This window comes from Rhincodon typus, chromosome 3, assembly GCF_021869965.1.
Source record: "Rhincodon typus isolate 14 chromosome 3, sRhiTyp1.1, whole genome shotgun sequence".
Lineage (NCBI taxonomy): Eukaryota > Metazoa > Chordata > Chondrichthyes > Orectolobiformes > Rhincodontidae > Rhincodon > Rhincodon typus.
In genome coordinates, this window is record NC_063334.1 from 126,340,975 (window position 1) to 126,359,223 (window position 18,249).

At 43.1% G+C, this 18,249-nt stretch overlaps 1 protein-coding gene across 1 annotated transcript in view; it reads left to right on the forward strand.

Moving 5' to 3' along the window:
• Window positions 1-18,249, forward strand: part of LOC109919439 (coiled-coil domain-containing protein 152) — a 68,944-nt gene that overhangs the window by 39,329 nt on the left and 11,366 nt on the right. The window contains exons 6-7 of the mRNA XM_048594241.1: window positions 4,261-4,388; window positions 12,062-12,151. Coding sequence (XP_048450198.1) covers window positions 4,261-4,388; window positions 12,062-12,151 — 218 coding nt within the window. The remainder of the gene's footprint in view (window positions 1-4,260; window positions 4,389-12,061; window positions 12,152-18,249) is intronic.

The following is an 18,249-nucleotide window of genomic DNA, read 5'->3' on the forward strand; positions in this document are numbered from 1 at the left end:
CTGATGAAGGGCCCAGTCCTGAAACATCAACTTTCCTGCTCCTCAGACGCTGTCTGACCTGTTGTGCTCCTCCAGCTCCACATTTTATCAATCCTGCCTCTCACATTTCCTTGAACGTTGTTTTGTAGCTTTCTGCAATCTTTCTCCACTTAACTAGTATTCAGCTCCTCTATTCTTCCTGCCAGTGAGCATAATCTCATATTTGCCCACATTATATTCCATCTGCCAAGTTTTTGCCCACTCACTTAGCCTTTCTATATCCCTCAGTGAGCCCTCCACTTGTCTTCCCATCTATATTTGTGTTATCTGAAAACTTGGCTATAGTACACTCACTTTCCTCATCCAAGTCATTAATATATATAGTAAATAAGAAGGACCCAAAATGTTAACTCTGCTTTCTCTCCACAGATGCTGCTGAACCTGCTGAGCTTTTCCAGCAATTTCTGCTTTTGTTTCTGACTTCCAGCATCCACAGTTCTTTGTGAGTTTTTTTTAATACTTCCTGCCTATGTTCAACCAGCATCTGGAACCCAGCACTGGTAGTATCAAAATCTTATACAGTTTGGAGAAAGCTTCTTTTGGAGTCCTCAACATTAACTCTGGAACACATGAAGCATTATGGCAGCAAGTCAAATATGGGCAAGGAAACCTCTTGCTGATTGCCACATACAACCTTCTCTCTCCACATCTCTACTGCTGATATAGGGCATGGATGCAGGCTATACTCAAAGTCTATCACCACAATTTGGATGTGAACATAGGAGGTGTGGTTAGTAAGTTTGCAGATGACACTAAAATTGGTAGCATAGTGGACAGTGAAGAAGATTATCTGTTCTAATGAGTGTTCAACGGGACCTTGATCAGATGGACCAATAGGCCGAGGAGTGGCAGATGGAGCTTAATTTAGATAAATGTGCTGCATTTTGGAAAGGCAAATCAGGGCAGGACTTATAGACTTAATAGTAAGGTCCTGGAGAAGGTTCCTGAATAAAGTGACCCTGGAATGCAGGTTCAAAGTTCCTTGAAAGTGGGGTCACAAGTCGACAAGATAGCGAAGAAGGCATTTGATATGCTTGCCTCCATTGGTTAGTGCACTGAGTACAGGAGTTGGGAGGTCATGTTGCAGCTGTACAGCACATTGGTTAGGCCACTTTTGGAATACTGCGTTCAATTCTGGTCTCCCTGCTATAGGAGGGATGTTGTGAAACTTGAAAATGTTCAGAAGAGATTTACCAGGATGTTGCCAGTATGGAAGATCTGAGTTATAAAGAAAGACTGGATAGGCTGGGACGTTTTTCACTGGAGCATAGGAGGTTGAGAGGTGACCTATTAGAAGTTTATAAAAAATGAGAAGTATAAATAGAGTTAATGGCAGTTGTCTTTTTCCTAGCATGGGAGATTTCAAGATTTGGGGGCACATTTTTAGGTGAGAAGAGAAACATTTAAAAAAGACATAAGAGGCAAAATTTTTACACAGGGTGGAATGAACTTTCTGAGGATGTGATGGTTACGGGTACAATTACAATGCTTAAAAGACATTTGGATAAGTACATGAATAGGAAAGGTTTGGAGGGATATGGACCAGGAGCAGGCAGGTGGGACTAGTTCCGTTTGGAATTATGTTCAGCATGGACTAGTTGGACCGAATGGTCTGTTTCCATGCTGTGTTGACTCTCTGACTCTATTTACAAGGATGTTGCCAGAGATGGAGGGTTTGAGCTATTAGGAGAAGCTGAATATACTGGGTCTATTTTCCCTGGAGCATCAGAGGTTGTGGGGTGACCTTATAGAGGTTTATAAAATCATGAGGGGCATGGATAGGGTGAATAGCCAAGGTGTTTTCCCCGGGGTGGGGGAGTCCAGAACTAGAAGGCATAGGTTTAAGGTGAGAGAGGAAACAATTAAAAGGACCTAAAGGACACCTTTTTTACACAGAGGATGGTATGTGAATGGAATGAGCTGCCAGAGGAAGTGGTGGAAGTGGGTACAATTACAATATTTAAAAGACATCCAGATGGGCATATGAATAGGAAGGGTTTAGAGGGATAGGGGCCAAATGCTGGCAAATGGGACTAGTTTAATTTAGGATATCTAGTCAGAATGGAAGAGTTGGACCAAAGGGTCTGGTTCCATGCTGTACAGCTCTATGACTCTATAAGTGACTCAGTGCCACCTCAATTGACCAAGCTGACTGAGTCCTAGACATAGCTGCTATGTCTGCAGCAGCTTAGTGAGGGAAGGAACAAGGAGAAGCATACTTGACCTCATCTTCACCAATCTGCCTGTTGCAGTGCATCTGTGCATGACAATATCTGTAAGAGTGACCACCAGACTGTCTTTGTGGAGACAAAAGTCCCATGTTCGCTTTGAAGAAAGCCTGGCACTGTGCTAAATCAGTTAGGCTTTGAACAGATCGTGTATCTCTAGCTGCACATTATTGTGGGCTATCAGCAACATCAGAATGGCACTCAAATACGATCTGTGACCTCATGGCCTGGTATATTTCCATACTCTACCAATATCCCCCATCAAGCTAGAGGATCAGCCCTGGTTTAATGAAGAGTGCAAGAGGGCATGCCAGGACCGGCACCAAGATTACCACAAATGAAGTGTTAACCTGATAAAGCTACAAATCAAGACTACTAGCATGCCAAACAACATAAGCACCAAGTGATAGACAGGTCCAAGTGACGCCACAATCAACAAATTTGATCCTAGCTCCTGCCAAATCTATTGTGAATGATGATGGACAATTAAACAACTCACTGGAGGAGATGGCTCGACAAATATCCCCATCCTCAATGATAAGCAGCTCACTACAGCAGTGCAAAAGATAAGGCTGAAGCATTTGTCAGAAGTTCTGAGCAGATGCTAAATTTCATCCTTTTCAAGAGATCCCAGCATCACTATTGCCAGTATTCAGCCCATTCAGTTCACTCCACGAGATATTAAGGAACAGCTGAAGGTGCTGGATACAGCAAAGGCTATTGGCTCTGATAATATTCCAGCAATTGTACTTAAGTGTTGTGCTCCAGAATTTACCTTACCCATGGCCAAGCTGTTCCAGCACAGTGACAACAATGGCATCCAGCAATATGGAAAATTGCCCAGGTATCTTCTGTACTTAAAATGCAGGATACATCCAATCTGACCAATCATTGCCCCTTAAATCTACTGTCAATCATCAGTCATCAATCGAAGGTGTCATGAACAGTGGTATCAAGCAGCACTTACTCAGCAATAAGCCATTGACTGATTCTTAAGCGATGTGATAGGGTGGATGCAGAAAGAATGTTTCCCCTGTTGGTGGGGGTGGGGGTGTGGGGGTGGGATGCTGGTGGCCTGGGTGGTTGTGGATCCTAGGTACTCAATCTCAGAATAAGGGGAAAGCTGTTTTGCATCGTGATAAGGAGGAATTTCTTCACTTAGAATATTTGGAATTCTCTACCCCAAAGGGCTGTGGAATCTGACTAGAAACATTGAGTAAGTTCAAAATATAGATCAGTAGATTTCTACTTATTAAAGACATCAAGGAATATGGCGATTATGTAGGAAAATAACATTAAAGTGGAAGATTAGCCATGATCTAGTTGAATGGCGGAAAAGGATCAATGGACAAATGACCTATTCCTGCTCCTATGTCCTTTATTTCTATGTTCCTCACTATAGAGTGGGAAAGTAGCATTGAGATAGATTATCAGCTGTGGCCCAGAATGGCTCAGCAGACTTGAGAGGCCAATATACTTCCACTGCAATGTTATTTAGTTCTTTGCATTCTCACGAAAAAGATTATGAAACCTTTCTGGGCAACTTTTCTTGAGGTCAGTGCTTTTACAGTGGCTTCACCATTGACTGAAAATTATTGATAATTAAAATTGAAATCACTTTAGACTCTACTACAGTTCAAAGTTGATTCCATATTAGTAAGAATTACAATTCTGAGTGTAATTGATCATTAATACAGTGTAGCATTTAAGCAACAGTTTTCAAGGAACAGTTGAAAAATACATTTTTCCATTGATCCTGGTCTGAATGTCTTCACCATTCTTCATACCATTTACTCAACTATGTTTCCACACTTGTCAGATCTCCTTCTGATCCTTTCTGTGCTAAAAACACTCTTTGTTTTACAGTTTTTATAGTTAATGAAACAAAAATAAAGACTAATCCAAACCTATAAATATTATTGGTTAGATAATAATTTATTGAATTTTACATTACCTTTTCTAACTCTACTTTTGTGGTATCAATATTTGTCAGTTGAAATAAAGGAGGCAGAACTCAAGGAAATTATTGACAAAAAGGAAACTGAGATTCAACTCCTGAATAGGCAGTTATGTTCTCAGGAGAGGGAGAAACAAAATGAGATCATCAAATTGCAGATGGAGGTAAGGACAGTTATTGTGTAAAAAGGCGGCTTTCTTTAGAGGGTTAAACCAACCTTTGAAGAAGAAGGTAAGGAGGCGTCATGGGGCTCAGGCTTTCCTAATAGTTTGGTAAAATGAGTTGCTGAACTTTAAATTTAAAGACCTCTCAGCAATGTCATACATTAACACAATGCTAGATTCCATATGTATGCTGACAAAACCTAGCTTTACTTCACCACCACTACCTTTGACTTCACCACTGTCTTTCATTTCTCAGATCAATGGACATGCAGTACTGAAGGAGCAGAAATATCTTCCAACTCAGTACTTAAGATCGAAGCCATTGACCCCGTGCTGTAGCTACCAAATCTATTCCTTTCCCAGGCCATTGTCTGAGACTTAAGGATACACTTCACAACCTTCAGTTTGAATAGCTCCTATATCCCTTAATATAGTTAATGGCTGAGCCATATTATTTGAAAGATAAAGGGGTTACCTTTGCTTTTTACAAAAATCCTTTACATCTCTCATCTACCTAATTCATTTCTCCTACACTCACAGCACTCACTTCTCCTACACTCACACTCCAAGAAGAACTTGCTACTCTCCAGGAACTGTACCAACCCATCCTTGGTGCCCATGCCATCTTTAAAAGGCCACTGCTCACATGGATGGCCACTGGCATTCCAAAGCTGCCATGCTCAGTGATGGACAGTCCTTCCAAAGATGTTGGTGAAGGGGAAGAAGGTGCTTCATTTATCTGACGAGGACCCAGAAGTCCTAGTGGAGGCGTTGGTCCAGGGGAGGGGTTATCCTCTTCCCAGAAGATCAGCAGAGGACCACAACCCCACAATGTAGTCAGAGGTAATCACCAGGCCATTGCCATGTCTATGGTTCAGAGGAACTGTAAAATCAGTAACCTTTTCCACTCCTCAAGGGTGAGTGGATCAGTCTTCTCTCTACTACCTCACACTCACTGTGTCTGTGCTACCTCACGATTACAAGCGGAATGTTCACTCACACGATCCTGGTCCTCCACAACCCACCATGCCACTAACCATGTATGACCTCAGGGTTGCCCACCCACTCACCCAAGATACCACACCACCGGCACTAACAGCTGCGCTAGCCACTTTCACTGCATTCGGATCCTTTTTCCCATTACAGCAGAAAATAGCCTATAATAGGAATCAAGAAGTAGGATTGGTGTAGGGATGCTGGGTATTAGGCCGTTTACTCACTGCAAGAAGAGAATCCTGTTCTTCACAGGAGAAGATCGGGATTCCTCCAGTCTGGACGCTGAAACATCCATGTCCTGCCAACCAAATAAGTACTACTGTAGACAACAGGAGGCTGGAAGAACACAGCAGGCCAGGCAGCATCTGGAGGAAAGGAGCAGTCAATATTTCAGGTATTACCCTTCTTCAGGACTTCAGCATCTGTAGTTTTTTTGGTCTCTAACCAGGTTTTACCACTGCAAAGTCTCTTCAAAGGATACCCACTTTGAAGAAGTTCTCTGTCTCCCTCAGACGTGAACTCATTGAGTCCCTTTCTCACTGCCACACTGCTGTGAGGACCTTTTCAGCCCTTCAATTCTTCGACCACACCATGTAACAAACTCGCTACTACAGCCACATGACCTTCCCTTAGCTCCTGTCTTCACCACCGTCTCATCCCTCAAGGCTTACATTTTAAACCTTCAAAATTTGGACCTACCTTCAATGCAGTATACTCACAACAGCTTCAATGTGTCCAGAAACAATTCTCTCTCCGGATTCTCCGCTCTACTCTCTCTGCAGTGCGCCGGTACCTCCACTCCCTCTCCTCATCCCACCCCCAGCTCATGGCCTCCTTTTCCCAAACTTGTGGAGGAACTCTACTCTTCTATATTCAATGCAGAATCCACACACTCCACAAATGACTTTTCTGCTTCATATCGGGCAGCAGTCCTAAAGAAGGTTAGTACCTGAAACATTGACTGCTCCTTTCCTCCAGATGCTGCCTGGCTTGCTGTGTTCTTCCAGCCTCCTGTTTGTCTCTTGTGTCTTACAGTTGCCAGTGCAGTAGCCATGGCCCTGGCAGAGAAGCAGACTGATCCATCAACATCTGAGGAAGAGAGTTCCAAAACACCAGAAGAAGCGTTGGCAAGGCTGCCTCCTGCATCCCCTGCCAGCTCAGATGCTGATACCTCGGTGAAATCCTCAGTTGTAGATGTTTGGGAGCACAAGTGGTGAGCACCAGGTGGGTATGTTTGAGGCAATGGCACTCATATGGACCCAGCTGCCTCCAGGGACAGGTTGGAGGATGGCATGGAAAGCCAGGTTCTGCAATCTGTGTCTGATGAAAGCGAGGAATGGCAAATGGTGCTGAACGTTACACACTTATCAGCAAACATCTCCACTTCTGATTTTCCTTCAATAATAAGGTCAAAAGTGGGGATGTTCACAGATAATTAATCAACGTTCAGCTCCTTTTGTGACCTTTTCAGATAATGAAGCTGTCCATGTCCAAATGCAGAAAGTCCTGAACAATATCCAGGCTTGGGCTGACAAGTGGCAAGTAACATTGCCTGGCACTGGTGTGGCACCAATACCCATCTCAAGGAAGAGTGAATCTAACCATTGCCCATGACATTCAATGGTGTTACCATGACTGAATCCCATTTTATCGACATTGTTAGAGTTATCATAGACCATAAACTGAACTAGACTTGCCATATTGTGGTTATAAGGTCAGTTCAGAGACTAGGAATCCTTCAACAAATATCCTGACTCCCAAAGTCACCATATGCAAGGCATAAGGTAGGAGTATGATAGAATACTCTCCACTTGCCTGGATGAGTGTAGCTGCAACAACACTCAAGAAGCTTGACACCATCCAGAACAGAACAGCCTCTTAATGAGCACCACATCCACAAATATTCACTTCCTCCACCACAGACCTTCAGATGTATGAATCCCAAACTCATGACCACTTCCACCATCAAATACATGGGAACACCAGAACCTTCAAGTTCCATGCTAAGCCACTCAACATCCTGACTTAGAAATATATCTCTATTTTTTTCATATTAGTCAGACTGAGGAGGCAGCTCATCACCTTTTTTCTTGAGGGCAGCTTTTCTTTCTATTCATTTAAAGGATGTGGGCATTGCTGGCTGGCCAACATTTCTTGCCCTTCCTAGTTGCCCTTGAGAAGGTGGTAGTGAGCTGCTTTCTTGAACTACTGCAGTCCTCCTGCTATAGGTTGACCTACAATGCCATTAGGGAGGGAATTACCTAATTTTGACCCAGTGACAGTGAAGGAACAGAGATACATTTCCAAGTCAGGATGGTGAGTGGCTTGGAGGGGAACTTAGAGGTGGTGGTGTTCCCACATGTCTGCTGCCCTTGTCCTTCTAGATGGAAGTGGTTGTGGGTTTGGACGGTGCTGTCTGAAGATATTTGATGAATTTTTGCAGTGCATTTTGTAGATAGTACACACTGGTGCTATTGAGCATAGGTGATGGGGGGTGTAAATGCATGTGGATGTGGTGCCAATCAAGCGGCTGCTTTGTCCTGGTTGGTGTCAAGCTTCTTGAGTGTTGTTGGGGCTGTACTCATCCAGGCAAGAGGGGAGTATTCCATCACACTCCTGAGTTGTGCCCTGTAGATGGTGAACAGGCTTTGAAGAGTCAGGAGGTGAGTTAGTTGCCGCTGTAATCCTAGCTTCTGGCCTGCTCTTGTAGTCACTGTGTTTATGTGGTGAGTCCAGTTAAGTTTCTGGTCAATGATAACCCCTAGGGTGTTGATAGTGGGGGATTCAGTGATGGTAACACCATTGAATTTCAAGGTGTGGTGGTTAGATTGTCTTATTGGTGATGGTCATAGCCTGGCATTTGTGTGGCATGAATGTCACTTGCCATTTGTCAGCCCAAGCCTGGATATTGGCCAGATCTTGTTGCAGTTAAACACAGACTGCTTCAGTACCTGAAGAATCATGAGTGGTACTGAACATTGTGCAATCATTGGCAAACATCCCCACTTCTGACCTTATGATGGAGCGAAGGTCATTGATGAAGCAGCTGAAGATGGTTGGGCCTAGGACACTACCCTGAGGAACTCCTGCAGAGATGTCCTGGAGCTGAGATGATTGACCTCCAACAACCCCGACCATCTTCCTATGTGCCAGGTATGACTCCAACCACTGGAGGGTTTGCCCCCTGATACCCATTGATTCCAGTTTTGCTATGGCTCCCAATTGCCACACTTTGATGTCAACAGCTGTCACTCTCACCTCACTTCTGGAATTCAGATCTTATGTCCATGTTTGAACCAAGGCTGTAATGAGGTCAGGAGCTGAGTGGCCCTGGCGGAACCCAAACTGGGCATCACTGAGCAGGTTATTGCTGAGCAGGTGCTGCTTGATAGTACTGTTGATGACACCTTCCATCACTTTACTGATGATTGAGGGTAGACTGACGGGGTGGTAATCGGCCGGGTTGGACTTGTCCTGCTTTCTGTGTACTGGACATACTTGGGCAATTTTCCACGTTGCCAGGTAGATAATTGTACTGGAACAGCTAGGCTAGGAGAGCGGCAAGTTCTGGAGCACAAGTCTTCAGTATTATTGCTGGACTGTTGTCGGGATGCATAGCCTTTACAGTATCCACTGTCTCCAACCGTTTCTTGATATCACGTGGAGTGATCGATGGAGCAATCTTTCTTTTTAATTCATTCACAGGATGCATTATTGCCAGGTAGCATTCATTGCCCATCCCTAATTGCTCAGAGGGCAGTTAAGAGTCAAGCATATTGCTGTGGGTCTGGAATCACATATAGGCCAGACCAGATAAGGATGGCAGTTTGCATCCCTAAAGGACATTAGTGAACCAGATGGGTTTTTCTGACAATCGGCAATGGATTCATAATCATCATTAGACTCTTATTTTTTTTAAGTTGAATTCAAATTCTACCATCTGTCTTGGCAGGATTTAAACCCAGGTTCCCAGAACATTATCCCAGAACATTGGGTGGCATGGTGGCTCAGTAGCTAGCACAGCTACCTCACAACACCAGGGACCTGGGTTCGACTCCACCCTCCGGTGGCTGTCTGTGTGGAGTTTCCACATTCTCCCCATGTCTGTGTGGGTTTCCTCTGGATGCTCCGGTTTCCTTCCACAGTCCAAAGTTGTGCAGGCTGGGTGGCTTGGCCAAGCTAAATTGCCTGTAGTGTTCAGGGATGTGTAGATTTGGTGGGTTATAGGGAGATGGGTCTGGGTGGGATGCTCTGAGGGTCATTGTGGACTTGTTGGGCTGAAGGGCCTGTTTCCACACTGTGGAGATTCTGTGAGTTCCATTATCTGGATCTCTAGATTAACAGTCCAGCGATAATACCACTAGGCCATGTCCTCCTTTGCCTTCCTCAGTATCCTCGGATAGAACCCATCAGGCTCTGGGGAACCATCTGCTTTAATGTTTTTTCAAGACACCCAACACCTGCTCCTTCTTATTATTGACATGTCCTAGAAGTTTCAAACTTAATCATAAGTAACTCCAAAGACTCACTACATTGAGTACCTGACTTGGAATATTTATACCAATTCTGACTGCTGTGTAAATGCTTCAATTGTGTGTCTTCTTGGCATTTCCAGGAATTTTCATTTTTAACTCCTTTGTCAATGCTATTAGCATAGCCTTGATTACATCTTGTAAACCATTCAGGGATACATCTTCTATCTTTTAAAAAAAAGTTTCAAATGCTCCCAGTACCATCGTAGATTTATAATATGATAAACCTGGTACCTGTCCTTTATTATTTGGGGAGGCAATGACCTACTGGTATTATCGCTGGACTGTTAATCCAGAGACCCAGAAAACATTCTGGGGACCCAAGTTCAAATCCTGCCACAGCAGATGGTGGAATTTGAATTCAATAAAAATACATCTGGAGTTAAGAATCTAATGATGACTATGAACCCATTGTTGATTGTCAGGAAAAACCCATCTGGTTCACTAATGTCCTTTAGGGAAGGAAGTCTGCCACCCTCGCCTGGTCTGGCCTACATGTGACTCTAGACCCACAGTAATGTGGTTGACTCGAAAAAACTGTCCTCTGGGTAATTAGGAATGGGCAATGAATGCTGCCTGGTCAGCGATGCCCTCATCCCATGAATGAATAAAATAATTACTAATACTCCACATCCAACCTCATGCTTTTTCATCCAGATATTCTACACTGAGCCTCCAAGATTTGTTACAATTCTGACAGGAATTTGCTGGCAAACAAGCCCCACTACTCCATCAGCCCTACCAAGAATGCAATCAGCAAAATAACCAATTTGTGATTCTTTATTACTGTTGTCTAGAGCAAAAGAGACTTCTGGCAGATTTCTTCAATGAATTAAAAAATATCTTGTTTATTCTAAACAAATATATTTTAGAGAAGTAACAAGACTTGTTATCAACTAAACTACTATGAGATTTAAACTATGTTCCACTTAATTCACATACATTCACACACAGACAGTGCAGAACACAGCTCTGCAGAAGTGATATGGAAAAGACAAAATGGGAATAACAACCAACACCATTGTGGATCTGAAAGGGTTGACTTCTCGCAGTTCCCTCTTAATTCTCTGTCAATGAGTATGGAGTAATGAAAGACCATTGGATTGGATGAAAATCAATTAGATTCAGTCCTTGGATTGAGTTAACAATTCAACTTTCAACGTTTAGAAAGAAACCTATAAAGAAATAGTAATTTATGGAACTTAATCTGATTTCCAATAACTACTTCTCTGAGCTATTTCTTCAGCTGGCTTTCTTTTAATGGCTTTCTTTTGCTCACTGAGAAATTTCCCTCCTGCTAGTTTTCTTCCAAATGTCAAAATTCTCCTGTGACAAAAACTAAAAAAGCAGAGGTTGTTGCTAGGTGATGGCAGCATAGATCTTAGGATTTATCTTCAAGTTTGTTTGTCAAGATATTAAGACCATGAAAATATCTTTTAAAAAGTTTTGAGTTGTCTCCTTTTCTGAAATTATTTGCTTTTCCTGTAAACAGCAAATAACCGCAGGTGTCCTTGACATTTTCTAAGAGATCAAATGATAAGTTCGTCATCAACCCAGTAATGTTAAAGCAGTTCTATTTTCAATTCTCCTAATCCAAAATTATACATATGTGTGTATGTGTGTTTCTACCTCTAGTGTTAGGAATGGTAGAGTTAGTTGTTCTACCTCTCATTGTTAAATAGTCTCTTTGTACTACTTGCACTAAGTTAAACTATTTTCAGAATTTCCAGAATATTCCAAACTGAAAGTCTAATATTGCACAATTTACTTTGTTCACTTTTGAATAAACTCTTCCAAAAGAAAAGAAAACCTCATTGCATACCAGAAACACTCTCTCACACTGTATTTTAAAAGAAATCACCATGACTACAAAAATACTTGCAAGTTAATCATTGAACTGCTTTAGACACACAGACCAAATCCAAATGCCAGTAGTTCAAATCCAAACAGGAAAATAAATAATATTAAAATATATATAAATTATATGTCTCACAAAACAGTAGGCATGGACAATTGAGTGTATTTTGGCCTTATTTTTTTCCCAATTGTCTATATTTGCAAAGGAGAAAGAAAGAGTGAATTTTAGGAAAGGCTTATATTATATTTTATGGTGATTAAACCCAGTAATAATTTCAATTCATGCAGTTTAACACCAAGCTGGTGAAGATCCAGAGCACTTCAATCAAATCACCACATCAGGATTCTTCTGCACTGCCACAGAACATCTTCAAGAGGGTGAGTTCTGAAACAAAGTTCATTCAACCCAATGAGTGGAACTTTGATGTGTCAATCTTATATCAACTTGCATGGCTGTCCAGCATTCTCTGAGGGTGCTGGCCCTATCTCTCCACAACAACTGCCAACCTGTCCACGGAGGAAGGTGTGCCATTTCAGGCCTGGCTGCACTGCATTGAGGAAATTTGAATGAACATTTTTTCACCCAGAGAATGGTGGCTATCTGGAACTCACTGCTTTGAAGGGTGGTAGAAGCAAAAACTCCCAACACATTTAAAAATATTTGGAAGTGCACTTGAAACAACATGGCTTACAAGGTTTCGAGGCAAGTGCTGGGAAATGTAATTAGAATAGATAGATGCTTGATGACTGGTGTGGACATAACAGGCTGAAGGGCCTTTTCCTGCTACACAGAGGTTTATAAACATTTGGAATTCTCCAACCCAGAAAGCCATGGAAGCTCAGTCTTTGGGTGCATTCAAGATCGATTTCTGATTTCCAATGATGTACAGGGATATGGAATGGGATGGGTAAAAGGCATTGAAGTGCTTGATCAACCATGATCGTATTAAATGAAAGGGCAGGCTGAATGGCCTACTCCTGTTCCTATGCTAGACACACCTTTGAGAAAGAGGAGTTAATTCAGTTATCTGAATGTTTACAATTGATGATGAAGTAGTATTGGCTGAACCTGCATGTTAACCTTAAGAGAATCCTGAACTAGGACTCTTCAGTCCATTTGTGCTTCAGATTTCTGAAGCCTTTCCCTGTTTAGAAAATAATCCATGCCTCTATTCTTTCTACCAAAGTACATAACCTCACACTTTCCCACATTGTACTCCATCTGCCACTTCTTTGCCCACTCTCCTAATTTGTCTAAGTCTTTTTGCAGTCTGTATGCTTCCTCAACACAACCTGTCCCTACACCTATCTTTGTGTCATCTGCAAACTTAGCAACAAAACTCCCAGGTCCTTCATCCAGATCATTAATGTATAACATGAATAGTTGTGGACCCAACAATGATCCCTGAAGTACTCCACTCGTCACTGGCTGCCATCCAGAAAAAGACCCCTTTTACGCATATCTGCCTTCTGCTAGTCAGCCGATCCTCTATGCCTGTATCTTGCCCCTAACACAATGGCTGTTTACACTTGAAGTTGATATGACATTAGGAACCATATAAGATGGTTGGTGGCTTAGTCGTTAGGATTGTGGCCTCACAGTGCCAGGGGCCCGTGTTCAATTCCAGCCTTGGGTGACTGTCTTTGCACATTTTCCACGTATTTGCGTGGCTTTCTGCCAGGTGCTCTGGTTTTCTCTCATTGGAGAAAGATGTGCAGGTTAGGTGGATTGGCCATATTAAATTACCCCATAGTGTCCAGAGCTGTGCAGGGTAGGTGGATTAGCCATGGTAAATGCATGGTTAGCAGGAGGGATGGAGGGGTTCTGGATGGGAAGATCTGTTGCTATGGACTTAAATTCATAGAGTTGTAGAGCTGTACAGCATGGAAACAGATCCTTTGGTCCAATTTGTCCATGCCGACCTGATATCCTAAATTAATCTAGTCTCATTTGTCAGCATTTGGCCCCTAACCCTCTAAACCCTTCCTGTTTATACGCCCATCCAGTTGCCTTTTAAATGTTGTAATTGTACCAGCCTCCACCTCTTCCTCTGGCATGCTCATTCCGTACACACAACACGCCCTGCATGAAAGCGTTGGCCCTTAGGTCCCTTTTGAATCTTTCCACTCTCACCTTAAACCTATGCCCTCCAGTTTTAAACTCCTCCACCTCGGGGAAAAGTCTATTTACCCTGTCCATGCCCCTCATGATTTAATAAACCTCGATATGGTCACCCCTCAGCTTCTGATGCTCCAGGGAAAATAGCCCTAGCCTAATCAGCCTCTTCCTATAGCTCAAACTCTCCAATCCTGGCAACATCCTTGTAAATCTTTTCCAAACCCTTTTAAGTTTCACAACATCCTTCCTATAGCAGGAACTTGTTTCCTGATTGAGACACTCGATATCAGGAATCGGGCCACTCACTGAGAGCCAGCCTCTATCCAGAATTGAATGCAGTATTCCAAAAGTGGCCTAACCAATGTCTTGTACAGCCACAACATGACCTCCCAACTCCTATAGTCAGTGCGCTGACCAATAAAGGCAAGCATGCCAAACACCTTGTTCACTATCCTGTCTACCTGCAACTCTACTTTCAAGAAACTATGAACCTGCACACCAAGGTCTCTTTGTTCAGCAACATTCCCCAGGACTTTACTATTAAGTGTAAGTCCTGCTCTGATTTGCCTTTCCAAAATGCAGCACCTCACATTTATCTAAATTAAACTCCAAGTGCCACTCCTCGGCCTATTGGCCCATCTGATCAAGATCCCGTTGTACAGTGAGGTAACTTACTTTGCTAGGAAAAAAACTGCAGATCCAAAGTAGACAAACAGGAGGCTGGAAGAACACAGCAGGCCAAGCAGTCTCTGGAGAAAAGGAGCAGTCTATGTTTCGGGTATTACCCTTCTTCAGGACTGGATGTGGGGGTAGGGGGAGCTGCAGATAAAGGGGAGGGAAGGGGTGAGGTGGAATGGTGGTGTTAGGTGGACACTGGTAGTAGGTATGATCTGGTTGGTTGATGGGAGGGATGAATCCGGTTAGTGGCTGGAAGGGAGGGTCAGAAGGTGGAATGAAAGAGAGGAGATGGGGCTGGAAGGGGAGGCAGGGAAGGGGTGGCAAGGTTATTTGAAATTAGAGAATTCAGTGTTGAGTCCTCTGGGCTGGAGGGTACCCAGATGGAAGGTGTTCTTCAAATTTGCCAAATTTTGAAGATTTAAAATATACCTGTAGACCTTGAGGGATGAGATAGTGGTGAAGACAGGAGCTGAGGAAGGTCATGTGGCTGTAGTAGCGGATTTGTTTCATGGTGTGGTCGAAGATCTTCATTGCTGTCAACTACACCTCCAATTTTGGTGTCATCTGCAAACTTACTAACCATACCTCCTATATTCACATCCAAATCATTTATATAAATGGTGAAAAGCAGTGGATGCAGCACCAATCCTTGTGGCACACCACTGGTCCCAGGCCTCCAGTCTGAAAAGCAACCCTCCACCACCACCATCTGCCTTCTACCTTCGAGCTAGTTCTGTATCCAAATGGCTGGGCCAAATGATCTCTTTGCACAGTGGTTGGATTCTATAATTCGATATACCAAGGATACTGAGGAAGGTGAGAGTGGAATTTGCAGAGGAACTGGCAATAATTTTTCAGTCTCAATTAGACTTAGAGGCAGTGCCAGTGGACTGGAGAATTGCAAATGGTGCACCCCTATTTTTAAAGAAAAGGGGTAGAGATAAGCCCAGTAAATACAGGCCAGACAGTTTAACTTCATTGGGTGGGGAAATTTCTAGAGACAATAGTTTAGAGCAAAAATGCTAGCCACATGACAATGTGAGTTAATTAAAGAAGAGTGGATTTCTTAAATGTCAGTCTTACTTCTGTGGTGGGTAAATTATTGGAGAGGATTATGAGAGATAGTATTTATGATTATTTCGAAAAGCACAGTTTGATTAGAAATAGTCAGCATGGCTTTGTGAGGGGTGGGTCATGCCTCACAAGCCTTATTGAATTCTTTGAGGATGTGACAAAATAGCCCCTGCTGTGTTCATCCAGCTCTACACCTTGTTAGCTCTTGATGAAGGCAAAGCAGTGGATGTAGTGTATATGGATTTTAGCAAGGCATTTGATAAGGTTCCCCATGGTAGGCTCAATCAGAAAGTAAGGAGGCATGGGATTCAGGGAAATTTGGCTGTCTGGATATAAAACTGGCTGTCCAATAGAAGACAGGGTGGTAGTAGATGGAAAGTATTCAGCCTGGAGCTTGGTGACCAGTGGTGTTCTGCAGAGATCTGTTCTGGGACCTCTGCACTTTGTGATCCTTATAAATGACTTGGATGAGGAAGTGGAAGGGTGGGTTAGTAAGTTTGCTGATGACACGAAAGTTGGTGGAGTTGTGGATAGCGTGGAGGGCTGTTGTAGGTTGCAAAGGACATTGACAGGATGCAGAGCTGGACAAAGAAGTGGCAGATGGAATTCAACCCAGAAAAGTGAGGTTAATGGCAGGATTCTTGGCAGTGTAGAGGAACAGAGGGTTTTTGGGATCCACGTCCATAGATCCCTCAACGTTGCTACCCAAGTTGACAGGGTTGTAAAGAAGGTGTATGGTGTGTTGGCTTTCATTGGCAGGGGAATTGAGTTTAAGAGCCATGAGGTTATGCTGCAGCTCTTATAAAACTCTGGTTAGACCACACTTGGAATATTGTGTTCAGATCTGGTCGCCTCATTATAGGAAGAATGTGGAAGCTTTAGAGAGGGTGCAGAGGAGATTTACCAGGATTCTGCCTGGACTGGAGGGCAGGTCTTAAGAAGAAAGGTTGAGGGAGCTAGGGCTTTTTTCATTGGAGTGAAGAAGGATGAGAGGTGACTTGATAGAGATGTACAAGATGATGAAAGGCATAGATAGAGTGGATAGCCAGAGACTTTTTCCCAGGGTGGAAATAACTATTACAAGGGGGCATAATTTTAAGGTGACTGGAGGAAGGTATAGGGGAGATGTCAGAGGTAGGTTCTTCACACAGTGAGTGGTGGGCGTGTGGAATGCGCTGCCGACAGTGAGACTTTTAAGCAACTCTTGGATAGGCACATGGAGGATAGTAAAATGTAGGGTATGCAGGGTCGGCACAACATTGTGAGTCAAAGGGACTGTACTGTGCTGTACTGTTCTATGAAACCACATCTAGAGAACTGTGTGTAAGTTTCACGGCACATGGTGGAATTTGAATTCAATAATGATGACCACGAATCGATTGTTGGGGAAAAACCCATCTGGTTCACTAATGTCCTTTAGGGAAAGAAACTGCCATCCTTACCTGGTCTGGCCTACATGTGACTCCAGACCCACAGCAATGTGGCTGCCTCTCTGGGCAATAAATGCTGACCTAACCAGCGACGCTCTCATCCCGTGAACAAGTATTAAAAAAATAGAGGCATAGACTATTTTCTAAATGGGAAATGGATTTGGAAACGTGAAGCACAAAGAGACTTGGGAGTCCAAGTACAGGATTCTCTTAATCAACATACAGACTCATTTAGCAGTTAGGAAGGCAAATGCAATGATAACATTCATTTCAAGAGGGCTAGAATACAAGATCTGAGATGTACTGCTGTGGCTATATAAGGCTCAGGTCAGACCGCATTTGGAAGATTGTGAGCAGTTTTGGACCTTGTATCTAAGGAAGGATGTGCTGGCGTTGGAGAGTTCCAGAAGTGGTTTACAAGAGTGATCCTGGGGATGAAGGGTTTGTCATATGAAGAGTGGTTGACAACTCTGGGTCTGTACTTGAGGGAGTTTAGAAGGAGAGGGCATCTGATTGAAACTTACAGAATACTAAGAGACCTGGCTATAATGGAAATAGAGAAGATGTTTTCATTGCCACAGGAGACTGGTTCACTGAGTGTATTTAAGACAGGCAGTGGTAGGTTTTGATTAGTAAGGTGATCAAAGGTTATGGGGAGAAGGCAGAAGAATAGGATTGATAAACATACCAGCCATGATCAAATGGCAAAGTGGACTCAATTGGCTGAATGACATCATTCTGCTCCTAGACAACAAGGTGCAGGGCTGGATGAACACAGCAGGCCAAGCAGCATCATAGGAGCAGAGAGGCTGATGTTTCGGGCCTAGACCCTTCATCTCCTATATGTTATGGCCTTAACAGAGAGTGTTGATGAGGGCAATGCTGTTGGTGTGATGTACATGGGTCTCCAAAATTCACTTGATGGAGTTCCACGGAACAGAATTGTGTGCAATGTTATATCTCTTGAAATAAAAAAGACAATAACACATATATACAGAATTGGCTCATTAACAGGATGATGTTGTAGTGTAATGGATAATGGATGCTCTCTGAGCTGGAGAAGACTTTTCCTACTATTTTCCTCATTAATGATCTAGACCTTAGTATACAGAACATGATTTCAAAATTGTGCAGGGCTGGATGAACACAGCAGGCCAAGCAGCATCATAGGAGCA